The sequence below is a fragment of the Chrysemys picta genome, chromosome 18 (assembly GCF_011386835.1).
Source record: "Chrysemys picta bellii isolate R12L10 chromosome 18, ASM1138683v2, whole genome shotgun sequence".
Lineage (NCBI taxonomy): Eukaryota > Metazoa > Chordata > Testudines > Emydidae > Chrysemys > Chrysemys picta.
In genome coordinates, this window is record NC_088808.1 from 12494205 (window position 1) to 12521096 (window position 26892).

The 26892-nt window shown below is 44.3% G+C and overlaps 1 protein-coding gene and 1 long non-coding RNA gene across 9 annotated transcripts in view; one reads left to right on the forward strand and one right to left on the reverse strand.

Moving 5' to 3' along the window:
• The window catches only part of LOC112059919 (uncharacterized), a 30413-nt gene extending 29436 nt beyond the window's left edge, over positions 1-977 (reverse strand). For both annotated transcript variants that reach the window (XR_010593739.1, XR_006175378.2), the window contains exon 1: positions 697-977. This is a non-coding gene — a long non-coding RNA (uncharacterized LOC112059919). The remainder of the gene's footprint in view (positions 1-696) is intronic.
• Positions 1-26892, forward strand: part of LOC101953340 (collagen alpha-1(XXVII) chain) — a 258835-nt gene that overhangs the window by 31593 nt on the left and 200350 nt on the right. For 2 of the 7 annotated variants that reach the window (XM_024107473.3, XM_065572706.1), the window contains exons 1-3: positions 1499-1632; positions 14843-14913; positions 21518-22947. In XM_024107473.3, coding sequence (XP_023963241.2) covers positions 1577-1632; positions 14843-14913; positions 21518-22947 — 1557 coding nt within the window. In that variant the 5' untranslated portion in view covers positions 1499-1576. The other 5 variants (XM_065572707.1, XM_065572704.1, XM_065572703.1 and 2 more) reach the window with 4 other exon arrangements.

Consider the following 26892-nt stretch of genomic DNA (forward strand, 5'->3'; position numbering starts at 1 on the left):
TAAAGTGTCTGACTCTTACAATTGTAGTTTTAACTAGTCAGGGTTCTAATTTCTATGCAAGCCACCTGTGTTGCAGTGAATCTAACAGCCAATCTCCCCCTCCCCTTTCTCCCTGGTACTCAAGTGATTCTTTGCCTGCCCTGTTGAACTGACTGGGGTTGTTGGGGGTTGTTGTTTTTTTGTTTTTTTTCTGTTACACATGCTTGACGAAATGCATGTCTGGAACACTAACCTAGGTCTATACATGGGAATTTGGGAGAGTGATTCATACTTCGCTAGCAGTAATTAGAAGGTTGATCTCATACAGCTGGAGAAGGTAGTGCCTTCGAGATCACTTTATATGCACAGAATCACCCAAAGTTTCTTTTCTTTTCTAATTATACAAAGCTTTGGAATGATGACTTGTGACTCTCTAATTTCTAAAGAGATCCTAGGTAAGAATGACATCAATTCCTATGCTCTGTATTTTGTGTGCTTTAGTATGGGTAAAGAAGTGTGTGCAAGACCGAGATTGTGGAGACGTGAGAGCTCCTTGCATTCCAATCACCTGTTGTATCAACTTGCCTGTTCCAAAAGCAGAAAACACAGAAAGACGAGAGGGGGTAGTGGTCCCTTTTTTGCTTAGGGCCCTCAGTCATCTGCACAATCTAAACTACCTCTTCAAAGCACTCAGCAAAAGAAAAATCTTTAAAGTACCTTTGACTTTGCCATCAGATGGTGAGAACAGTTGAGGCAACTTGTGGGTCAGTCCTGCCAGAGGTTTTCTTTTCAGGTTTTCCATTCCTGGTGAAAGATGAATTGCTCGGTTTGAATGTAACCTTTGTTAATTTCCCTCTGCAGGCCAGAGAGGGGTTTGAATGGAGTTTCTCTATTTATTTTCTCCTGGGATAGACTGGTGGGGGTCGGTTGGTTTTTTGTGTGTGTGTGTGTGTCTTGAGCTCTTCTGGCTAATATATATAATTTTTTAGTGCTTCACTTCAGTGTTACAGAGGAGGGCAGCAGAGAGAGGCAGCAGAAACATCCTTAAATAATTTTCATTTCTCAAAATCTGCCTTTTTCCCTCTTTTCTCTAAGTCCAGAGAAGAGTTCGTGGGGGCTGGGAAGCACATCTGCATGCAAATAAAAATAATTATGATAACCACCACGCAAACAAACAAGTAACAGCTCCGAGAAAAAAAAATACTTTCAACCAAGGACTTTGGAAATAAGAGATCATAGAAGTTATATTAATAGTGAGGAGGAGGAGGAAAAAAAGAGGCAAGAAATACAGCGACCCTGGGCCACATTCTTTTCCTAGCTTGTACTTTGTTCCTCTCTCTCCTTTTTCCCAAGGTAACTGCAGTCTGCCGAGAGGGAGTTAAATGGGATTAAAAGCTCTGTGTAAGCAAAAGGACCCAGAAGAGAAGGAGGGAAGGAGTTGGCCGTGCGGGCCAGGGGGTGTCTTTGGCACAGCTGAGCCCCTTAGAGAGACAGAGAGCTGAGCTCCTGGGAAGGATGCACCCACAAACCAGCCTTTTCCCCTTTTTCTGATGGATCGCTGCAAAACTTGCCCGAAAGAAACAATGCACTAAACGTGATGGAGCCGGAATCAGAGCCGGTCTCCAGACTCAGAGCAACACCAGCAGCCAGGGGGTGAGTAAAAACTCCTAACTCTCCCTGAGATGGGGGAAGGACAACTTGGGGAGGGGGGCCCTCATATAATGGGGGGCCTGGGGGAGCGGGCCGAGAAAGAGAGAGACTTTTGCAGGGGAAAGAGCAGCGCTCTGCCCCCGGGTGGCTTGGGATGGGGTGGGGGGAGACATTCCTGCTCTGGCCAGGGGACGATGCGAAAACTGCCAGGCTGCAGAGGAGAAGGGGCTGGGAGAGCGGAGGCCACGCTACCCCAGAGCGGGAGGAAAGCGGCGAGGAGAGACCGGAGCTGGGGAGCAAAGGACGAGAATGAGGGGTGGCTTCCTCAGACCCCGTTCTTTTGATTGGGGGGGGGGCGGCTTGGAAACGTGTGGGTGTGGGGGATGCAGAAATGTATTAATCTCCGCTCCCTCCTCCCCCTGCGACACGAGTGGGAACAGCTTCCAGCTCTTCCTGGGAATGGGACCCTCGGTCCCTTCCCCCATTTAAGTGTGCAGAGCCTTATACCTAGGGCTTCCTCTCTCTCCTTTGACTCCCGCCCCGCCCCCCAATAAAAACCTCAGTAAGGGGCTGCAGAAAATGGATCAGAGCTTTGCTTAGAAACTTAGGGGTGTGTGTGTGTGGCGGGGAGGGGGGTTACTTTCCCGCTGAGGCTCAGTAACAAACCCCCTGTGTCTCCTTTCTACACCTTCTGGCCCAGCGAAGGGTTAACCCGAGGCTTGCGCGCTGTCGGATGTGATGATGATTTACAGATACTCCCTTGAAGTGCTGGGGTTCTTTTCCCCTGGCAGTTTGGAAGCCTTGTGTACAGCTCCTTGTGTTTCCAGCCAGACTTATATGGGGTGTCTGAGATAGCGAGGGGTGTGTGTGTGTCTGAGATGGGAGAGGGGGCTGGGGAGGCATTTTGTGCACCCCCACTCTCTCTTGGTGCCATGCCCAGCTCGCTTGGCTACACGCAGCTTGCAACTTGGATGTGACTTCTAAAGAGTGGGCTGCCTCTTCATAGGCTAAGTGTGTGCAACTGTGTGGAGAGATGGGTGCTTTCTCCAAAGGGAAGGCTGGGGCTAACGCTCCCTTGTGTGCATGTGTGTTGAGATACACAAAGACTGAATTGGACTGTTCCCTTTTTGCCCAGGCTTTTCAGTCTTCCTCCCAGTCACACCTTGTGAATGCTGGGCGTACTCTTTTTAGAGAAACACCTGCCTGGGTCTAACAGCCTGTGGATGGGAGAGTCTGACTCTGATCCATCTGTCAAAGGTGGAAACGTAGGAGGGGAGAGAGGGGCAGGGAAGACTGACTGGAGAAACTAGAGCAAAGGGAGAAGGCCCAGAGATATGAGAGATGTTTGGCAGGGCATGGTCACCTTACTAGCACCAGTGTTTAGGCATGATAGGTTAGCACACCATTACTGTACCTGTAATGAGGAGAGACAGGCTACAAATCCCGCTGAGGAAGCAGTTAGTACAGCAAGAAGCTGCAACTGAGGGAGGAGAGTACAGCATGGTAGTTTGTTGAGTATACTTCTTACACCAGTTCTTCAGATGTCTGATTCTCCCAGAATAATGGTCTCCTTTAGTTAAACACCTTGCAAGGGTGTTGCTGATAAGCATGTTGCTCATTCTTTCCCTCCTTAGCAGAGGTTGCTTGCCACCCTTCATGTTATCCCCTGACCTTTTTGTTTTGTTCTGTTTATGTTGATATTTGCTCCCAGAAGGCTGTGACTGTAAAATATGCCATTTCAGCAGCTGGATGTACATCTTAAGGCCTCTACTCTTAGTAAGCACCCCATTCCCCTTGAGCGTGCCTATTTCCACCCCAGGACAGGATGTTTTGCATTCAATAGTTGTTCATCCCTGAAATGGTTTAGTGCAGGGATTCCCAAACCGTGGTACCTGAACCACGAGCGGTATGTGAGTTTGATGTTCCCTCCATCCACTTCACAACAATTTTTTTAAAGAAGATGGTAGATGAGCCATTGGTCTAGTGCATTCATACAGCAATGCTGTTTATAATAGAACCATTCAACATGGTGTGATTGTACCAGTGCATTATCATACTCCTGATGCACCCATCCCAGTGTGGCCAGAACCATTGCTGGCAGCACGGAGTAATTTCCAAAGGTGAAGCGTACAATGCAGGATGGATTTAGACTGGATTGAGTGAGCCAGCAGTTACTGCCTGTGGTAGGGTGAAATAAGTGTTGAACGCACGGGGAGAGCTAACAGCCTCATCCCAGCCTATACAACCATGTGGACACAAGGAAATTTGACAGGTTTTGAGAGCTTAGCGACCTCTCATCAATGGTTTGTTGTGGTGTCTTTTCAATGTACGCAGGCCCTTGCAGGCTGGAGAGCAGGTTTCTACACTCTGCTGCTGATTGATTGAACACATCAGGGCCACGGAAACCTCATGGTCTTCTTCAGCACAGCTACATCTGTTTGATTGGATCCATGCGGCACAGGTGCCAACTAATGACAATGTAGGAGGCTAGCCTAATGTTTCTGGAGGCCTCTTCAGTGCGCCTGTTCTGTGTCCCAGCACTTCTTCATTGGCATCCTGGAAACATGCTTTCTTGTACATGTTCACGTATGTTGGTCCTTCATGTGCCTACCTACCTCCAGACTGATGCACAGCATTCATCTGCAATGCTGGCTACCACCAAGGCAGACTGTAATGCATCCTTTTTTTTTTTAAGGAAACCTAGAAAGATCATTTTGGGTGCCAGCTTGTATGTAACAGGAAATTACTGCCCCCGTCGCTCTCTGTAGGCAATTTCATGATAGATCATGGCACCACTGGACAAACCAAACAACACGGAGACAACCAGCTGACCCTGTGTTGTACATATGCACTGGACAGTTGGGGACAATCAGGAAAGCATAAGATCTAGCTCTGTAGATTCTTATACCATATCAAGTACTGTGGTATCCTAGGGGTAGGAACCATTGCCTAACTGATAGGGTATAGGACTAGGGTTACAAAGATCTGGGTTCAGTTTCCAGCTCTGCCAATCATTTGCTGTCACCTGGGGCAAATCCCTTAATCTACCCTCTGCCTTTGTTCCCTACATGTAAAAAGTGGTTGGAAGGGAGACTTCCCTACTCATACTGAGGTTATCCATAATGGTTGAGAGATGCTCAAACACTATGATGACAAGGGCTGTCGAAGTACAGTATCTAAAGGGAGATGCCCAGTCCAAAGGCAAAAAAAGACACTATACACCCTCCCCCACCCCAACAGGCTAAATGTATTGGGGTCACACAAAGAAATGACAAAAAGAACAGGAGTACTTGTGGCACCTTAGAGACTAACAAATTTATTAGAGCATAAGCTTTCGTGGACTACAGCCCACTTCTTGGTATGCATCCGAAGAGTGCTGTCCACGAAAGCTTATGCTCTAATAAATTTGTTAGTCTCTAAGGTGCCACAAGTACTCCTGTTCTTTTTGCGGATACAGACTAACATGGCTGCTACTCTAAAAGAAATGACAGACTTTTTTATTTAGATGACCATGAAAACAAATGTGAATTCTATGAGGCTTTGCCAAACCCCATTCACAAAATCAAAGAATGCAAAGAGGTTTGTAGGAAGAACAAAATAGATGTTTGGTGACAGTACATGCTTAGCATTTTTTTTTTAAAGGGCTCCAGTTACATAACTGAGAACACAAAAGCAATGAGCTTATTGAGTGTTGTCACTTCACACAAAAGCAAAGTCAACAACCAGGCAGATAATGATACTGATCAAAGAGGAGCCCAAGGGTAAAATGCTGTTGATAGTCCTCTGAGCAGCATTTGAGTCATAACAAACTAATGTCCTGTCCTCCATTTAGTGAGTGAGGAGCCAGATCTTCAGCAATAGGAACTCAAAGAAAGAGAACTGGATTAAGTATTAGTGGATTAATATACTGTATACTGACATGTTTGTCTAACCTGTTCTTAAAAAGCAGCAATGACAGGGATTCCTCAACCTCCTTGGGTAACCTGTTCCAGTGTTTAACTATCCTTAAGTTAGAAAGTTTCCCCTGATATTTAACCTAAATCTCCATTGCTTCAATCTTAGCTGATTACTTCTTGTCCTGCCCTCAGCAGACATGAAGAACAATTGATCACCACCCTCTTTGTAACAGCCTTTTACATATTTGAAAACTCTTATGTCTCCCTCTTAATCTTTTCTGCGCTGTACAGACCCAGTTATTTCAACCTTTCTTTATACATCATGTTTTCTAAACCTTTTATGATTTTTGTGGCTCTCAACTGGACTCTCCAATTTGTCCACATCTTTCTTAAAGTGTGGTGCTCAAAACCAGATGCAGTGCTCCAGCAGAGGCCTCACCAATGTCAGGTAGAGTGGAACAATTACCTCTTGCGGCTTACAAACAACACTCTCGTTCATACACACCAGAATGACATTTGCCTTTTTCTCAATAGCATCTTCAGTTCATGATCCACTGTAACCCACAGATCTGTTTTGGAAGAAGTACTCTCTAGCCAGTTATTTCCCATTTTGTATTTGTGCATTTCAGTTTTTCCTTAAGCGTAGTACTTTGCACTTGTCTTTAATTTAATTTAATTTTATTGAGTTCAGACCAATTCTCTAATTTGTCAAGGTCATTGGGAATTCTAATCCAGTTCTCCAAAGTGCTTGCAAGCCCATCAGCTTGGTGTCATCTGCACATTTTATAAGATTACTCTCTCCACCATCATCCACAGGTTAACCTTTACGCCTGCTTCACAGAAAGAATTGAATTGTATCTATATCTGCCCTATTTCCTGCTTCAAAATAAATTGTAGCAGCAAAGAGAGACAATCCTCCTAACTCAGCAGGTCCCGATAATTTGCATCCAAGAGTTTTAAAAGAGTTGGCTGAGGAGCTCGCTAGACCATTAATGTTGGTTTTCAGTAATGGCACACAGGGAGTTCTAGAGGACTGAAAGAAAACTAATATTGTGCCAGTTTTTTTAAAAGGGTAAGTGGGATGACCTGGGTAGTTATAGGCCTGACATTGATGCTGGGCAAGATAATGGAGTGGCTGATATGGGGCTTGCTTAATAAAGAATTAAAAAAGGGCAGTGTAATTAATGCAAATCAACATGGAAATAGATCCTGTCAAACTAATTTGATACTTTTAATGAGATTAAAAGTATTAGTGCTGACATAATGTATTTAGACTTCTGTAAGGCGGTTGACTTGGTACTGCATGACACTTTGACTAAAAAATGAGACTTGTGTGCCATTTTAATCCATTTGATATAAAATTAACAACTGACTAACCGATGTCTCCAAATGTAATTGTAAATGGGGAATCGTTATCAAGTGGGTATGTTTCCAGTGGGGTCCCACTGGACCTATGCTATGTAAGATTCTTATCAATGACCTGCAAGAAAACATAAAATCGTCACCTGATAGAACTTGCAGATGACACACAAATTGGAGAAGTAAATAATGAAGAGCCCAGTGTGCTGATTTAGAGCAATCTGGATCACTTGGTAAATGAGATGCAGACAAATCATATGTGGTTTTAATACAGCTAAATGTAAACATATGCATCCAGGAACAAAGAACAGCGGCCATACTTATAGCATGGGGGACTCTATCCTGGGAAGCAGTGACTGTGAAAAAGATTTGGGGGTCGTGGTGGATAATCAGCTGAACATGAGCTCCTAGTGTGATGCTGTGGCCAAAATAGCTAATGTGAACCTGGGATGCATAAACAGGGGAATCTCAAGTAGAAGCAGAGAGGTTATTTATATCCATATTTGGCACTGCGGCAACTGCTGCTGGAATTCTGTGTCCAGTTCTGGTGCCCACAATTCAAGAAACATTGAAAAATTGGAGAGAATTCAGAGAAGAGTCTCATGAATGATTGAAGGATTAGAAAATGTGCCTTATAGTGAGAGACTCAAGGAGCTTAATGTATTTAGCTTAACAAAGGGAAGGTGAATGGGTGACTCAACCACAGTCTATAAGTACTGTGGTAGACCCAGGCCAGTTGGGTACAACAAAGTAGTAGGAGGCAGATATACTGGCCACTGGATTAGCAGTTTTCTGTTCCCTGACTGACCAGAGCAGGGGCTGCTCCAGACTAATGAGAACACCTGACTCCAATTAACCTGCAAAGAGTCAGGTTGAGTCCATTAAGGTAATGTGAACACCTGACTCTAGTTAAGGCCCTTTTGATGCTATAAAAGGGCTCACTCCAGTCGGTCTGGGAAGACCCGGGGAGAGGAAGTGTGGCTGAAGGGCTGGCTAATGAAGACTCCCTCCCCCCCCCCCCCCTCAAACCATTGGTAAGGGTGAAGAAGGGAGAAGCAGGAGAGCTGTGGGGAAGTGGCCCAGAGAAATGTAGTAACTCTGGCAGTGAAAGGTTGGCTGCCAACAGCTATCACCATTAGGGTCCCTGGGCCGGAACTCGGAGTAGAGGGCGGGCCCAGGTTCCCCCCAACCTGCCACTACAGAAACACCTCCTGGGAAGGGAAGACAGGTCCCTGTCAGGACAGGAGACTAAACTGTTCTGAAATAAGCCGTAGAGACAACAGAGACTGTGGGAGTTCTCTCACCAACCTTTTTGCTGGCTTATGATGAAAAGGGCTCAGACTGTAACCCTGGCCCTAGAGAGAGAAGGGCTACGTGGAGGGTCACAGTGAGCCACTGAGGCTAGCATAAACCACCTAGAAGCGCAGGACCCACAGGGACAAGGTCAGAGCTTTGCCACAGTACCTATAATTGACATGGGGAACAAATGTTTAATAATAGGATCTTCAGTATAGCAGCGAAAGGTTTAGCATGATCCAATGGCTGGAAGTTGAAGCTAGAAAAATTTAGACCAAAAATAAGGTGTACATTTTTGACCATGAGGGTTATTAACAATTAGAGCAATTTACCAAGGGTTGTGTTGTGGATTCTCCCTCACTGGCAATACATAAATCAAGATTGGATGTTTTTCTAAAACAGTAGCTCTCAACCTTTCCAGATTACTGTACCTGTTTCAGGAGTCTGATTTGTCTTGCGTATCCCCAAGTTTCACCTCCCTTAAAAACTACTTGCTTACAAAATCAGACATAAAAGTGTCACAGCATGCTAATACTGAAAAATTGCTTATTTTCTCATTTTTACCATATAATTATAAAATAAACAAATTGTAATAGAAATATTGTACTTACATTACAATGCATAGTATATAGAGCAATATAAACAAGTCATTATCTGTACAAAATTTTAGTTTGTAATAACTTTGCTAGTGCTTTTTATGTAGCCTGTTGTAAAACCAGGCAAATATCTAGATCAGTTGATGTACCCCCGGAAGATCTCTGCGTACCCCTGGTTGAGAACCACCGTTTTAAAAGATCTGCTCTAGGAATTATTTTGGGAAAGTTCTATGGCCTGTGTTATACAGAAGGTCAGACTAGATGTTCTTAATGGTCCCTTTCAGGTCTTGGAATCTATGAACTGCTGTTTAATAAAGAAAATCAACTGTTTATTCCACTTTGATTCATAGAATGCAGCCATGGCTCAAATGTCAGAGAAGCAGGTGTTTGTCCTATTTTTAAGGATGTGCAAATCCCAGCTACTTGTCAGGAAGGATGGCTCAGTGGTTTAAAGTATTAGGTTTGAAATATAGTATATTGGAAAAAGTGGTTCAAATCCCATCAGAGTCAATTTAGTTTTTCAGCTGTAGTCTTTTGGATATGACCTTAGGAAATGAGGTTCTGTGTGTGCTCTACAGGTAGAGCTCTGCTAATCTGCGGATATCATGAATTGGATGTGGATACTAATTTTGTATCCACACAGGACTTTTGTATCCACACATGGACACTAGAGATCCTATACTGTAAGAGAGGGGGAGTCTTGGTTGAAATTTCCTCTCCGTTGTCTGTCTACTGTGTATCTGCCACTTTCCACCCCAGTGAAAGCTACTGTATAAGTGTAAGGTATTTAAATTGGGTTTTAAATTAGAGTTGTCTAAGGAACCCATGCCATACCATCTTTCTGCATGGCTTATGCTAGGCTTTTATGAAAGCAAAGCATCTTTGTAATGCTGTGTGCTACTGAATTGCTGTTGCCAGTGTCTGAGGTCCCACCCCACGTGAATGACTCCTCTCTTTCATCCTGCTCTGTTGTGTCACTCTGATGTTGCTTGGAGCCACCTCCTCAAGGAAGCAGCAGTTTTTTGGTCCATCATAGTTCGACAGATGTTCCCAAAGCTGTGTGTGAGTGCTCCAGAGACACAGTGCTAATGGCATTTTCATCCTGAATTAAGATTAGAGTTGGCAGAAGTGGAGATAGAGATATCCTGGGAAACTTGATGACAATGGTGTGTGTGTGTGTGTGTACGTACATTCTAAACTGTCACACCCCTGACACACACTCATGGGAAAACAATGTCTCATAATCATCCTCAGGATGAAGTTGAGTCTGGCTATATTTCAATCTCACACTATTCTTACCCAGAAATGTTGTAAAGACAGTGTTCCAAATCATTTAGCTTGGTATTCTCTGCAATGTGCTGCCAAAATTCCCGTACATCTTAGCTGATGTCTTAGGGCATGTGTTCCCCCCCCCCCCCCCCTTTCAGGCTACACTTGCAATGAGTTTTCAGTTCTCATCTTAAAATCTGGTGTGATAAGTACTTAGCATTCCAGAAGCGCACATTCTTATCGGTTCTTTGCTTAAAAGCTACTAAGGGCTGTTACTGGAGACAGCTTTCCTTTTTCACACACTCGCAGCTGATTGACTGCTTCTAGGTCAACTCCCCGGTTTCCAGTCTTTTGGTGCCCAGATTGTTTTCATGATCACTTCAAATCTGCCTTCCTGCCCCTTATGATGACATTTGTTGCTGACCGGGGTCAAAAATTGATGTTATTTGACTCCCCTCTCAAAAAAGTTACTTGCCTTGGGCAAGCGGAATTTTGCTAGAGCACCTGGATGCTCTAATGATAGGCATTGTGTAAATAAATAAGAGGTCAGTGCTGCAGGACAGGATTCTGTCAAAGAACAATGTGAGACGTCATTCATAAAGCAACATGTGTATCCTTTAGGATCCCAAGAAGGGAAGGCAGTTTCTTCCTGAAAGATGTATGATACAGGTGAGAAGGAGTCTTTTGATTTGTCAAGGACCAGAGTCAGTGTTCTAGGCCTTATTGCATTACTCACACCTCTGGACATTGAACTATTGCTTCAGCTGGGGATGATCAAATCTGACCAGGCAGCTGGAGCTTGGGTCTGAGTAGGTAAGTATTAGCAGCAGAAGTGTTGATCTAGCACCTTTGAACCCCAGTCGTGGACAGGGGCCCTGCTGTTCTAGGTGCTGTACAGACACGAAATAAAAAGACCGTCACTGAGTATAGTGGGGAAACTGATTTTTGTTCGTTTTGTATTTTGTTTCGTGAGGCAGTTTAAAGTCTGTACTCGTAGGCTGAGATTTTTCAGTTTCTATTGGGAACTGAGTATCCAAATGAGTTAGGCGTCTCTGAAAATCTCAGCCATGGTGCTGTGTTTAGGATTTAGGCTCTTGGGCAGGACCTGTACGTGTTCACCTCTCAGAAACACTGTCAGACCTCATAGCAGGAAACATTCATTTAGTCTTTTCGAAGAGCAGTTCTCTGCAGCCGGATTCCATTTTTGTCCTACATGCAGAGGAAGGCACTCCTGAGTGATTAGTCCAAGATAAGGTGATACTTTTTAGCAGTGGCTTTGTCACTGAATCAGTGCATTGCTATATGTTACCTTGCATTCACTAGATTTTTTAAGAAGTGATAGCCATCAAACATTCTCAGGATGTTTTTATTTTTGCCCTTGAGGTAAGTGCATTGTACATGACACATATGGGTATTATCCGCAAGGGAGATTCTATACAGACCAGAGAGAGAGGACAGATGACTCTCTTGGCCCTGGGGGTCCATCAACTTGTTGCTTTCAGAAGTTTGATCTTTAAACGTCACTAGAAGAGTGATGATGCCTGACTGTGAAGGCTGAAGTCCCTGGGTTTGATCCCACAGTCCGTTCTGCAAATCAGTAGCTCCACTGAATTCATTGGGGCTAGCGTTGAATGGAAGTCACCCCTTTGGAGAGACTGGAAGGGCACCTTCTCGGTCTTGAATGCAGGGCTCATGTGGTGGATTGGACTTATGGTGGGTTTCACCTGGTGTCTCTGAGGGTTTGCAGGAACTAATTGAGCTTGCTGGGGATATTTGTTCTTGCTGTGATGCATGCATGGACACACCCATAGAGGGGTACTATTGTGGGTGACTCTGAAAATCACTAGCGATGGAATGGAGCAGAGATAAAGGAATAGATAGATCTGCTAGATCTATATAAGGAGAAAACTCTCCATTGCTTACTGCTACTCAAATCGCTTATGCAACCCTGTCACCGTATAGAGTTGTAACGGAAAAAGAGCTCACGTTATAAAAAACCTGCAATAATTAACAGCCCCATCACACACAGGTCTGCCATTTGGAACCCGCATTCACTTTTTCCATTAAGCTGGTATATTTTGCCAAAGTGTTTTTCTTTAGTGTTCTGGCACTTGTCCTCATTCCAATCTTGTACTGTATTGGCTGTCTGAGGAGAGCAGCAGTGTGTCCAGTGCCAGCTGGAGCCTGTGCTGTGAATCCATCTCTTTTACTGCCCAGTCAGTGTCTGTGCAACAGAATCGTGTGCTAGATTTTCCCTGAAGCTTGTTCCCCTTGCTTGTTGGTCAACAGGAAATCTAGAAGCAAATTATGGGGATTTTCCCTTCCTCGCTACCTTTTTTATTAAAAATAATGGCCTTTAACTTGGTACATTTGGGGGGGGGGGGGGGGTGACTCAACCGGTGACTGATTCATAGGGTTGTTTGGTACTATAAAAACATCCCTGCTGTATATAGACACAGAGGCCTTGTTCTCACTAGGAAAAAGGTGCTCTTCATTCATGTGAACTAGCACATGGAATCCAAGAAAAAGTAAAATCTGAGTGAAGACCAAGGCATTTTGCAGTCTTAACACTAGTTAGCAGGTTGTAGTAAACCCTGGGCTCTCTTTAACTCAACCTGCTAGTGTGTGAAAGCTACAAACTGCCTTGTCTTCGCTAGGATTTTACCTCATTTTAATTACCAAGAGTTGGCTAACACAAGTTAACAATGTGCTTTTTTTCCTATTGAGGAACACTCTCCCCCCTGCCCCCCCCCCCCCAACTAAGGCCCTTTTTAAGCTCTGCTATTGCATATAGCAATAGCTAGGATTCTGCAGCCCACGCTCAACACAGAAGATCTAACCCACATCTGAGTTCTAATAGACGGTTGTTTTTGTCAGTTTGATGGGTCACAGAAATGAGGGTCGGGAGTCCAAGCTGGGTTCTGGTCTTTTTACATCACATCTGTGGCATAAAGGGACCAGGAAGCAGCCAGGAATTCCACTGGGGCAGGGAGGGTTCCCTGGGTTGTATGTGGCCAGTGTAAGGGTGCAGCAAGAAGGGTGGCTGGGATGCATTATTTCGCTATTCTGAGTTGTTGGGTGGTCCCTGGGGACCTTTATAATGTGGGAATAAGTTAGAGCAGCCCTGGGGTCCCTCGTGCACCTGAAAGGTGAAGCCTGGAATCGGGAGCAAGGAGACTGCAAAATAACTATTTGGTCCATCAAATTAATTTCCCTGATAGTGTGGGATTGTTCCAGCGCTTTTTTTAGTCAGGTTTTAAAACCTAGCAAGCAGTGGGGTTCGTGCATGGATTTCTCTACTAAAGTTAATAGGGCAGCTCCTCGGCTGGTATAGTTCGGTATAGCTTCACTGAAGTCAATGGAGCTGCAGTGTTCTACAACAGCTGGTGGAAAGACCCAACCTAATAAAATACCTCTACAAAGCTTATCGTGTGCAAGAGCTGAAACCAGAACGGCTGGGAAACAGTACGCTAAAATATTGAAATAAATATACAATTATTTTCATTCACCAGCTATGAATAGGGTCTATTTCATGTCTTTATCCCACTCCCACCCCAGATATAATATTGGTCTGACTGAAATGAAGTAGTACTAGCAACTTATGAATGATCCATGTTTTTTCTTTCTCTGGTGGAGGATTTTATATAGTTTACATTTTTCTCTTCCTCCAGCTGCCTAATGGCCTTGATACTTCAACCTAGCTATTAAATCTCCTCTAGAGGATGAGAGAATTTAATCTCGTAACTTTCCACAGATAGTTCTGAGTGAATTTAACTAAGGAGTTTCTTATGCTTTTGCATTATTTTGATACAGATCAAACAATTTGTGGGCTGAGGGGTGGTTTCTGTTACCTTTCTGGTATAGCTTTTCCTCCTTGCTGCTGCTTTCACTGGCACCCAGAAGCTTATAGTGTAGTTAACAGAAAGCTTTGCCAAATGTAGCTTCACAGGTGTGAAACACAACCTTCCAGAGGGGTGCCTCACGCAACTTGGAATGCTGCAACTCCTATGGGCATTTTTCTTAACTCCTACCACTGGCAAGCAGGATTTCTCTACACATTGAACTAATGAGAAATGCATTAATGGTAGTGCTCTAACTGAGCTGGGTACCAAAGGGTTAACAGACTATCCCTTCTCTTTGTATCCTTTCTTTAGAAAAAAAATAAGTTAAACCACATAGGGCTTGTCCCAAAATTTGTTCTAGATGAATGTGAGAGCAGCAGGATTCAAACTTTGTTTACTCAGATGCAAAGGTCACTTACATGACACTTACTGTGTATCCTCGCATCCCGTTATACATACACTTTGGTCAAGTCCATCTTTCTCCTTATTTTGAATTGCTTCTGTGTCACTTTGCATCCTGGCATTCTACACTGGACAGCGCTGCAGCTAACACACAGCTTTGGTCTTTCTGTAGGACTGATGATCTGACACCCTTGACATCCCTGCATATAGCTCTGGTCCCGATTCAAGGCCTGATCCAAAGCCTGTTGCAGTCGATGGACAAGTTCCCATGGACTTCAGTGGGCTTTTGATTGGGCCCTCAAGTAGGATTCTGGTTATGGAGTCCCAATAAGAAGCAAGCAGTCAGTTCTGTGCTGTGAGGGTCTGATCCTCCAGCTATTGTCGTTAATGACAGCACCCCCCCATTGACTTCAATAAATGCATGATTGAGCCCTTGTTCAGTATGAAGCTTATTTTTTTGGCTTTTAACAGACAGACTTAAGTAATGTTTTATATTATAAATATTTTTAAATTGTAACAAAAACCTGATTCTTTTTCCTTCTCTGATTTTTAGGGGATCCCTCTTTCTCTGGATTGTTTTATATTTTACCTGTTTCCTTGGATTCGCACAGGGAAGTTCTGAAGGTAAATTACACTTGAGTGTTTGGTTTTTTTGCCTGACAAAGAAAAATGTATAAGCCAATTTTAGCCAAGGGGCTTAGCTTCAATTTAAATAACTTTATCTAATCAAGAGTCTAATGCACAGACTTAATGTACTAACTTCTGCTGTTTTGCTGCTGATGGTTCAAGTGTTGACCTGAGTAGACTATCCAGACTTGGAGACCAGCAGTTAGGGCCAGATTTTTAAAGGTATCGGGGTATCTAAAGATGCAGATAGATCTGACAATCCCATGAGGAGTCCATCTGCGTATCTTCATCTTTTGGCACCTAAATTCCTTTAAAAAAATCTGGATCTTAAAGCCTTTTATCTAATGAGGTTGGTTACTAATGAGTTAAGCATCCCTGGGAGGCTGGTAAGTATTCTAATTAGGGCCCTACCATATTCACGGTCATAGGATTTTTTTAAATCATAAATGTCATGATTTCAGCTATTTTAATCTGAAATTGTAGGGGTCCTGACCCAAAAAGCAGTTGTATGGGGGGGGGTCACAAGATTATTGGGGGTGGGGGGGTTGCAGTACTGCTACCATTACTTCTGCACTGCTGCTGGTGGCAGCGCTGCCTTCAAAGCTGGGCAGCTGGAGAGCGACAGCTGCTGGCCAGGAGCCCAGCTCTGAAGGCAGAGCCGCCGCTAGCACCCGCGCAGAAGGAATGGTCAGCGCATGGCATGGTCTGGTATTGCCACCCTTCCTTCTGCACTGCTGCTGCTCACAGATCTGGCCCCTCAGTCATCAGTCACTCTCCGGCTGCCCAGCTCTGAGGGCAGCAGCGCAGAAATAAGGGTGGCATGGTATAGTATTGTCATCCTTACTTCTGCGCTGCTGGTGAGGGGGTTGCTGCCTTCAGAGCTGGGCACCCAGCCAATAGACACCACTCTCCGACCTCCCAGCTCTGAAGGCAGTGCAGAAGTAAGGGTGGCAATACCATGACCCCTCTAAAATAATTTTGCAGCCCCCCTGTAACTCCCTTTTGGGTCAGGACCCCCAATTTGAGAAATGCTCATCTCCCCTGTAAGATGTGTATAGTAAAGGTTAAAACACACAAAAGACCAGATTTCATGCTCTGTGACGCAGTTTTCATGGCCATGAGTTTGGTAGGGTCCTAATTATAATCCCCATTTTACAGAAGCAGAATCTGAGGCACAAAGAGGATGTAGCCTGTTTCAAAAAAGGCTATGAAACCACCTGCTGCTCAGGTCTGGGAAAACGCATGCTGCTGTTTTCCTTGAGTTACATCACTTGGCACAATGCAATGCTGCTGATGCAATGTAACTCCAACATTATCCAGAGCAATGATAGGAGAATCCTAGTACATCCAGGCATGGGCTCTCCCTATCCAAGATGCATGCCAAATGAACCCTAATCTCGCACAGTATGAGTCAGCTCATGCCGAGCAAGGGAGCATCATGTGGTTTTCATCTACTCATTCATGCTGGGTTATGCCCCCTTTTTCCACCCCCTGTTCTAGCCAATTTCTCCTCCCTCATAGCTGCACTCGCTTTTCACTTGGGAAAACAGGCGGCTTCCTTCGAGGTGGTATTGTCCTTCAGTGAGCCAGTATGGGGCATGGGAACATGCTATATGCTGTGCTTTTCCTGCCTCCTGTGCAAGCCAGTGTGGGGATGCAATTGGCCCAGCTACCCTTAATGTGGGTTCATTGTGCTTTCCACCCACCAAAAGCCCAGCGATAAGATATTGAACCAGATTCCTCCCCCATGACTTTAATAGCTTTCAACTAGAGATAAGGCAAGTTGGACGCAGATACATGTGCCCAGTATGAAAATGCCCAACTATCTATTCCCCAGTCATTGCCACCTAAACCATAATGCAATCTAATTTCTGTTGCTCTTTTTACACTCCTGCCTCTCGTACTGACAACATTTCTTTGGGGGTGGTGAGGAGGAAGAATCAAATGGCTTATCACCTGATCGTCCCCACTGATTTTAATAGGAGCTTGTTCATTTGATTTCAATGGGAGCTGGATCATATCCTTAAAGAAACGTTCACATTTCCCAAGCTAAATTTTCACACTTGCTATTCTTGAGAGATTTCTAAGTTTCTTTACCGCTTTTCTAAAGAGTAAGACTCCTTTAGGATAACTAGTGACTCACATGGGGATCCAGGAAGTTTCCCGGTTGATGATGATAAAAAAGAATTATTTCTCTCCACCGCTGGATGGTGGAAACTGAACATTTGTTTGTCAGAGAGCCACCTCCTCTATCTTAAAATAGCAACACCTCCTCCACATGATTTACTCAGGGTGCAGGCTGGATCTGAACAACTTCCTATATAATCAGCAGGCAATAATAAGTGGACTAGCAGGCTCCAGGCCTCTTAGGCTCCAAAACATGAAGGAAAAATAGAAAGTTGGTTGAAGCTCAGCTGAAACGCAGCCCACGGAGCAGTCCCTGCCACCAGCAATTTTAAAAAATGTAATATTTTCCAAATTCTACTTTCCTGCAAAGGAAGTGAACATCTGGTTGAATCACTTAGTCAAGCAGTTTTCAGAGCAAGTTTTATGTTAACATAAAAGAGGACAAACAAATACTGTGTTTTGAGCTATTTATTTATTTATTTATTTATTTTTAATAGACTTTTAACGCTCGTTTTTTGTTTTTGTTTTGTTTTGGTTTTTTTGGAGTTATGTTTGTGGCTCTTTTTACTCCCAGGATAATTATGGGATGTTTAAATGTTTTTGGCTATTGCCGTCCATATAAAACAAATTTTCATTGTGTGTCCACGCAGACAAAAAGCCTTCCACTGATGGAATGAATTACCTTCCCTAAAACATCCTGCATTTTTGGAAGAGAAAAGGATGATTTCCTTACAAATAAAGGGATAGTTCTTTCCTTTAAAATGTTTGATGTGGGCATCCAAATAAATTTCAGGAAAATGGTGCAAGTGAACATGAGACGTTTGAGTCCGTATTATCCAAAGCTGGTGCTAGCCCACTGGGGACTATAAGCAGAGATATTTTTTCCCTCCCTGCCCCAATACGAAAATAGGCAAGTTTGTATAATAAGTGAATAGGGGCCCCCTGGAGCTGGTTGGGGCCCTAAGTAATTTCTTAGTCTGCTTATGCCTAGTGCTGATTTATCACTCAAGAATGTAAGGCTGGGATAATCTAACTCTGTTTGTTTTTTTTTAATTTAATTAATGGAGATATCCTATGCTGTGTGTTTTTTGAAAATCTAGAACTAGAAGGGGAGAACTGCGTACACTGAAAATGCAGCTACACATTCAAAAGCAAATGGTCCAGGTCCTCATCTGGTGTAATCTGTGTCCTTCCATTGATGTCAATGGATCTGCACGGATTCGCACTAGCCGAGGTTCCAGGCCAATAGCTTTGAAATTTTGACTTCATTCAACCAAACTTTCGATGTAGGTACTAGAGCTAAGCCAGCGGAGGCTAGTAAACGAAGAGTTATTTCTCTCCTACTTTCTGGTTTTGTGGGGGTGGGAGGGAAATAAGTTAGACATTTCAGCCTTTGGTGAACACCTCTTTCAAGGATATGATAGTTCAGGAATCCCTTCTGCATAGAGCTTCCCATTTTGGAGAGAAATTTGCCCTCAGCCCCAAAATACTGCTACATGGGTACTACAATTAGGCCATGTCTACACTAGAGACCTTACCGTGGCATAGCTGTACCAATGCAGCTGCATTGCTGTAAGTCTCTTGGATAGCCGTTCTGTGCCGATGGGAGAGAGCTCTCCTGTTGATATAATTAAACCACCCCCAATAAGTGGCGGTAGCTTTGTAGGCAGGAGAATGTCTCCCACCAACATAGTACTGTCCACACTGGCATTTCTGTCACTGTAACTGATGTCACTCAAGGGTGTGTGTGTGTGTGTATGTGTTTTTTTTTTTTTTTTCCCACATCCCTGAGTGACATAAGTTATACCAACAAAAGTGCCAGTGTAGACATAGCCTTAGTTATCCCGGGGTAAGGGACAGAAAGCTTTAGTCCATCCATTTTTAAAAAAACATGTCTTGATGGTAATTCTAGGAGGAGAAAGTTGACGGGGAAAAGGTAAAGCTTCAATAAATTCATAGCAGTTTAAAGAAGCCAAAAGTGGCACTTGTTCGCCTTTAGTTGTACATTAGTTGACGACATCCCTTAATGGAACTCATTTGGGGACATGCCCACCAGTTCAGTGGAATCCGTGTGGGATGTAGTAGCAGAGGTGGGTTGAGCATACGGGTGGCTGAGCACGGAGCAGGAGAGTCCACACATCCCCTGCACAAGGTCTGCTGTAATCAGGCTTCATACAGACATTGGGCTTTTGGCCCAATCTTCTATTTTTTTTTCAACACAATTTGATACAGTAGCTAATGAGGCAGTTGGATTTGTATTTCAAACAGCAGCAGCATCCTTCGAAGAGGGGAAACATAGTTATGTCTTCGCGGAGCAGTTCCCTAGAGTACAAAATATTTCTGCCTTGTCACTACAATAGATCTCTTGAAGAGAACCTAAAAATACATCTAGCAATTGGAAGCCAGCGTTTAGCTCCTAGATTTAAGCAGCAAATTTATTTCCTTAGGGCCAGATCCTGGTCCCTTTGAAGTCCATGGCAAGGCTCCAACTTGACTTCACTAGAGCCAGGATTTGGCCCTTAGCATTGGAAAGGAGTTGGGAAATGATCCAGAAGACAGAAGTGACTGAGGATAGCTCTGTACCTCCCCCATTCAGCAGCGGGTGGGGGGATTCTATCCATGCTGTGAGGACGGAAATCCCTATTGGGTAATATGGGGGGAGGGAATGCCTGGGAACCAGGGGCTCGTTTAGCCAGATAAACACTGATATTAATAAATCCATACGTGCTCATACAATAAACAATCCCATCAGCATAGAGGTAATTGAGAGAGAATTTCCATCCCCTTCACAATTGACCCCTAAACTTCTCTGTCTGCTATAAAGAGAATTTAAATGCCTTAAAAATAGAAAGCGGGGTGGGAAATAAAGCAGGTCCCAGACAAACTAAATATTGATTTACTTGTTCTAATGTACAAAAATGGTTATGGTTTCCCAAAGTCTAAGAATAGAAAGAGAACAGTTCTGGTGTTCTTTTCCTGGCCAGAGCCCATGCTAGGCCTCAGACGGGCTTAAGTTTGCAGCCTTTCTAATGAACACACACAAACTCTTTCTGTTCCAGCTCCACAAATACTGAGAACTGCATTGAATATGTCACAGTTAAAGGTGAAAGAGGCCAAATTCTGAGGGCCATTTTGGGGGAGTTTTTTTTTTTCTGCTCACTTTTTCATCTGTAAGGCCTGTGATGTTAATTGACGTGCAGCTGTGGCTGGCATTGTTATGCTCCTGATTGTTTAAACTCTTCCCTTTGGATGTAGGCATTCGGAGTGAGTAAACTGGGCGTGCAGCCCTCTCCAGGCTAGATTCTACCTTTGATCATTCCCATAGGAAGATTAGGTGGCAATCTAGGAATAGGGATTGCAATTTATCAGTTGTGTTTATGCCGAGAAAAATATAACCCTCTTTATCTCCTTTCTGAATAGCTACTTTTCCCAGTGAGCTAATGGAACAAAGATCGCAACCCTGTGTGTGGAATGAAGAGTAGAATAGGGATAAAGATCTGATCCAACTCTGATCTCTTAAGGAAAAGTCCTATAGCACTTAATAGAGAGGAAGCAATAGGGTTCTATATAGACATTAGACCCTATCGAATTTAATAGAGAACTTTGTCCTTGCTATAGTCAGGGCCGGTGCAAGGATGTTTTGCGCCATAGGCGAAACTTCCACCTTGCGCCCTCCACCCCTCGCCCTGAGGCGCCCCCTCCCCACCCCTCCCCGCGGCAGCTCCTCCCCCCCCTCATGGCAGCTCTCTGCCCTGAGGCACGCCCCCTGCCCCAGCTCACCCCTGCTCCGCCTCCACCCCGAGCACGCCATCACTGCTTCACTTCTCCTGTCTCCCAGGCTTGCGGCACCTAAGCTGATTGGCGCCGCAAGCCTGGGAGGTGGGAGAAGTGAAGCAGCTCACCCCTGCCCCACCTCCTCTGCGAGCACGCTGTGGCTGCTTCACTTCTCCCGCCTCCCAGGCTTGCGGCGCCAATCAGCTTAGGTGCTGCAAGCCTGTGAGGCAAGAGAAGTGAAGCAGTGATGGCGTGCTCGCGGCGGAGGCGGGGCAGGGGTGAGCTGGGGCGGGGAGTTCCCCTGCATGCCGCCCCCCCCCACCCTTACTTGCTGCAGGCGGCGCTCCCCTGTCCCAGCTCCCTCTGCCTAAATGCTGGGGGCGGCCGAAGATCCGGCCACCACGGTCGCTACCGAAGAAAATGGTGCCCCCCAAATTCTAGTGCCCTAGGTCGCCTAAATGGTTGCACCAGCCCTGGCTCCTAGCCTGGAAATCAAGACAAAATAGATGCATCTATGACCTGATTATCTGTCTTAAACCAGTCTGAGTGGAGCAGAAGGTAGGCACAATCTATAATCCACCGCATTTGGGGTCCAATCAGCTGCCCATGGTGCCCTTGGAAAGATTCCTATTGACTCAAATGGTGTTGGATCAGGCCCCGGTTTGCCTGGGTACTCATGCTCTTTGCCCCTCTCTTTCAGATGTGGACATTCTTCAAAGATTGGGCCTGGCAGGGAAAAAACCATTGAGTGCGTGGTCTTCATCACGCTCAGTTCCTCAGGGGGTTATCCCTTTCAAATCGGGGGTCATCTTCACTCAGCGAGCACGCATCGAGGCGCCCATTGGTACCGTCATCCCCACTGCCTTCGGCACAGACTTGGCCCTAGTGCTGAGCTTGTGCTCCCACCGCATCAACAATGCTTTTCTGTTCTCTGTCAAGAGCAAGAAGAAAAAACTGCAGCTGGGGGTCCAGTTCATCCCCGGGAAGGTCATCGTGTACGTAGGCCACAAACGCTCTGTATATTTTGATTACAATGTTCACGATGGCCACTGGCATAACATGGCCATTGACATCCGAGGCCAGATGGTAACTTTATTTACTTCTTGTGGGAAGCAAAGAGTAGATGCGGATTTGCATTTTAAAAAAGATGAGGCATTGGATCCACAAGGGTCTTTTCTCTTAGGGAAAATGAACCAGCATTCGATACAGTTTGAAGGCGCCATTTGCCAGTTTGATATTTATCCTTCCGCCAAGGCAGCTCATAATTACTGTAAATACCTGAAAAAACAATGCAGGCAAGCGGACACCTTCCGGCCGAATCTGCCCCCACTTGTCCCCCTCTTGCCCAGGGATCCCAGTGCCTCCCCAACGGCCCCTCTGCAGCCTAAACTCTTGCTACAGGGTTTGAAGAACCTGACTACTGTGATCCCAACATCAGAGCTCATCAAGGTCACAACACCCCTCAAGACTCCAGTTACAGCGTCCACCACCTTGGTCCCATATAAGCTGCTTTCTGCAGGGCCAACAACCAAAGCAGCCAAGGTTACAATTGTGCGGTCTACCGTTCCATCGAGTACTGATATGCAGCTGCCGGTCCATTCACACCCTCGGACTACTACAGCAGCCCTCAGGATATCCCAACCCTCTTCCAATGCAAGTTCACAAAAACACTCCCTTCCCACAGTCAGAAACATCCTGCCTGCTGGCCAAAACTCCACTGCAATCAGCAGGAAAGAGTTGGAGCAAGAGACCAAAAAGATGATCAACCAAAAAACATCCACCAAGCCCTCTGAAACCCCCAGCACTGTAAAGCCAATGAGGAAGAAGATTGAAAACACATCTAGACATGTCCACCCCATGAAACAAAACCCGGAGAACCTGACCAGTGGACCCATTTCAAATATGCTATTGCCACTACCAACCAGGAAATCCGTTCCTAGCCTAGTTCCTCTACTGTACACCAAATCAACCCCTAAATCTGTTCATCATACCTTCAGAACCAGTGTGCAAGCCTTCAACCTCACAACCCCTGCTGCTGTTGATGGGTTTCAGGTCTTTGACCCCATTGGACCCACCCTATTTCCATTTTTACTGGGACTTCCTGGATCTAAAGGAAACCAAGGTCACCCGGTAAGTTTAAGTTTTTAAATATATTCATTCAATATAGTCCAGTGAATAGGACTCCCAGACCAAGCGTCATATCTGCTATCAACTTGCTAGACCTGCCTTGGGCAAGTCACTTCACCTCTCTGGTCTTCCATTTCTCCACTTATGAAAAGGGGATAATGTTTACCTAGCTTTGTAAAGTACTATGAGGTCTACGTAAGTCCTAAATATTGTTGTTAAACTAGAGATGCCTGAGTTACCAGGTTTGTATCTGAACTTCTCCAGGCTGGTTTGAACTTATCTCTGCTCTAAACAGGGTTGATATGACGTGAACAGCAGAAGTTGATAAGGGTGTCAGCCTTGACTTAGAATCTCCAGTGTGTTTCCTTTGTGCCACTCTACAGAAATACATTTTCGAGATCTTCTGTTCTGGGCTTAACCAATGCATTGTGCATCCCTTTCAGTGTATGACAATTTAAGAAATCTATTTGTAATATTACAAAACCAGCCGGTTAAAATGTGAGGTGCAATATATTTCAAATGTAGTATAAAAATGCACCTTGGTTTGAATATCACAAAAAATGGCCCAAAATAACTGCCGGAAGTCCTTTTTTGAAAATCTTGGCCATTGTATACACAATGCATATTTTCAAACAAGGGACCGGTAGGACAAATGGAATAATGGAGAAAGCACTTTAGAGAAAATCAATATTTTTATGGAGTAACTGTAAAATTTCATTTTTTTAAATAATACACATTTAAAAGGTACACAGAATTTCTTTCTAAATAGGCTTTGCAGAATTCAATTTTTTTAAATAATTTTGATGGATAATATTGATGTTTGTTTTAAGCATTTTTTCTATTTTTACCTATTTAAATTTTCAGTTGTGGGAAATTTATGGTGAAGTCCGATGCTGATGATTATTTAATGACAGTAGATGTTGAGATTCAGAAAGTTAAAGCTTTATAACCATTAAAACACAAATTGTCAATATCATATGTCAAAATATATAAAGTAAGTATCCTTCAATCAAACTCTAAGGTCTCAAGCATTTTACTTTGCCTATCTGTACATTTTGATCTTTATCAGTGGAAATGTTTTTTGGCTGTGTGTATATACAGTGAAATTGACACTTACTGACAAAAATCTAATCCTTCCAAGCCTACTTATAAATGTAACTACTGCATTCACACACAATAACCATTCTTAAAAGAATATATATGTAGGCCATGAAAAAGTATACATACGTTTTGTAATGCCAAAAGCAATTAGGCCACTTTAAGGACTATCTGCTAACTCTTCGGATTTTTTTTTTTTAAATACAAGAATGCAAACAAAATCTTTCAACTGGCTAGCTTCTGAGAAAATCTTTATATTTGATCCTCAGACTTTTGTTATATTGCAAATGTGGTGTGTGTGTGTACTTTATACCAATACAAGATGCTCCCAGAGAGATTCCTTGATTGCCAAGTTCCAGCCCAGAGCTAATTTTTACAGCTGACTTCTTAAAACACTGAAAGAAGGGTTTACAATGGAAAAATGGAGACAAACTTAAGGGACACCATTAGCAATACTTCTGTCTGCAAATGTACTGCCTAACACCTCAAATAACAATGCCCTGATCCTGCAAACACCACATGCTTAACTTTAAGGTTTGGGGCCAATCTATAGTTATAATTTCAGGTTTGGATCCAAGGTTTTGATTGTTACCTGATATTTTGGATGTGGCATCACAGACAGATCTCAGTTTGTTCCAATGTTCCTTTGTGTGACCTAAGATCTCAAGGTTGCTACTTCATCACGGTTGTATGCTGCCAGTAGATTGTAGACTGCTCTTTGATTTATAGATAGATAGATATATGAAATAGCACACACCCTCCAATTGTTGACGGCGAGTCAGGAAGTCTCCACAACTTCCCTGTGTACACAAAACTATCTCCTACAATTTCTGTTTCTCCATGAGTGAAGAGCCTATGTACTTGTGGAGATTCCCCTTAAGCTGATTAGCTCTTCAGTGGCAGGAATCCAATCAATGATTGTGCATCCCTTCTCCAAAAATGACGTACCTGTAACTACTGGATCTATAGCTGGTCGCTCAGGGCTCCAGTGAACTCTTGGCCTCCCCTCTCCAACTCCTTGTTCCAAAAATAGTCTAAGGGTGAACATACTAGTCTTGTTCTTCCTACTCCCCCCTCCTCCCCCACCCAACATGAAGAGCTTGTTGTTCAAGTAGAGTGGAAAATCCCACTCAGCCTGTGAATCACAGCAAACAGACTGATGCAGGCCACGGAGGGCTTAGGAAATTGATGGCAGACGTTTCCATCTGCTCAGAGAACAGTTAGGGTCCTGGATCTGGGGAAAGGAGAACAACTAAGCCGCTGCCTGGCTTTATCCTCTTTGACTTCTGGAAACAAAGTGAGCGTATTGAGAGGGAAAGGTTATAGCTGCATTGGAGCTTGCTGCTGTGTACTATTTGATATCGTCTGTGACTCACTTGGGGATCTCTGTGTGACACTTTGTTGAAAGCTTCACCCTGACATTGGGCCGGGGGAAGAGAGCACTGAATCAAGATGATATGTTAAGAAATTAATTTAGCATTTATGTAACCAGGCAAGCGCATTTCAGAATACAAGTGCTGATAAATGCTTCATGGTTGAGTAATTACTCTGGCACCATCTCCATGTTGTTGGGCAGACATTTTTGATGAGGTCAGACTCTCAACGCAGTACTTCCTGGTCTGGTATGTGATAGCTCAGCCAGTCAATCTTGCCTTGATTAAGCAGATTACAGGCTGAGAACCAGCAATTACTGTGTATTGCATCTGGCACAAGGGTGGAAGGAAGGAGATAGCGTTAACTAGTGCAATTGTTATCTGATAGAAGGTTCCTTCATTACAACTCCCCTTCTCTAAGGGAAGCCCCTAGGAAGGTGCTCTGAAAACAGTCCATTGCCAATCTCTAGGGTGGGATTTGTGGGCAGGCATGGAAGAGTCATGGTGTACAGACCTCAAGAGATGAGAAATGGGGGCCCATCCTGGTCCACTCCTGGAAAGGGAGCCCCTCCGTGCTGCTCAGCTGCCATTGTATAAGCTCGCTTAAGAGCTGTGCTGGCATAGGCTCGCTCCCTCCCCTGCACTTACATGCTCCCCCTCCAAGCCACGGAGGCTGAATTAATGTTGCAGAGAGCCACACTGACTCCCATGCAAACTTCTGCTGGAAACTTACCATGTTGGAAGGGAGCATGCTGAGTACAGCAGCTTCCTCCCCCCCAGGTCTGGCTCCATTCCAGAAGACAGATAGTTCCCAGCTGCCCACCTCCTCCTTTAAAACCTAGGAACTGTAATGATGTGGTGCTCCCAAGGGTGGTCTGTTGCTGAAAAAGGGGTGAGGATGCTCTATTGTCTCTATTCTCTCCTTTCATGAGCACAGGGCCCTTCGTGCCCTCTCTCTAGCTCTTTTGCTGCTAGGCAGGAGGAATAATTATTTCATTCTGCTTTGGTACCATTTTACACCCGTTTTATCCAGGTGTAAAAGATGACACAGGTGCAAGGCAGTGGTGAATCAGGCCCTGCAATCTTTGCATATAACACAAAATAATATCAACATAACCCTAGATTTACATAGGTCCTCTCCTTCCAATTGGCCCCAAAGCTATTTACAAAGTTAACTGCTCTATACAAAGTGTGTGCTGAAAGAATCCCTTTGCTAATCAATAAGCTTCAGTTACCTCTGGGGTAGAGCATAACAGCTGTTTAGCAGACCACAGCAGGGCTAATACAACAGGATATGAAGACACATCCCATATGCAATTAGAACTGCAGCATTAACGCCTTAGGAATTTAGGGTAACGACTGTTTTTTACACAATGGAATTTGGCCAGAACGCCAAGATTAACAGGCTTGTTTTGTTTTTCAAAAGTGCCATGGGATCATTAATGACCACAAAGAGACAGAATTTGTGTCTTAAATG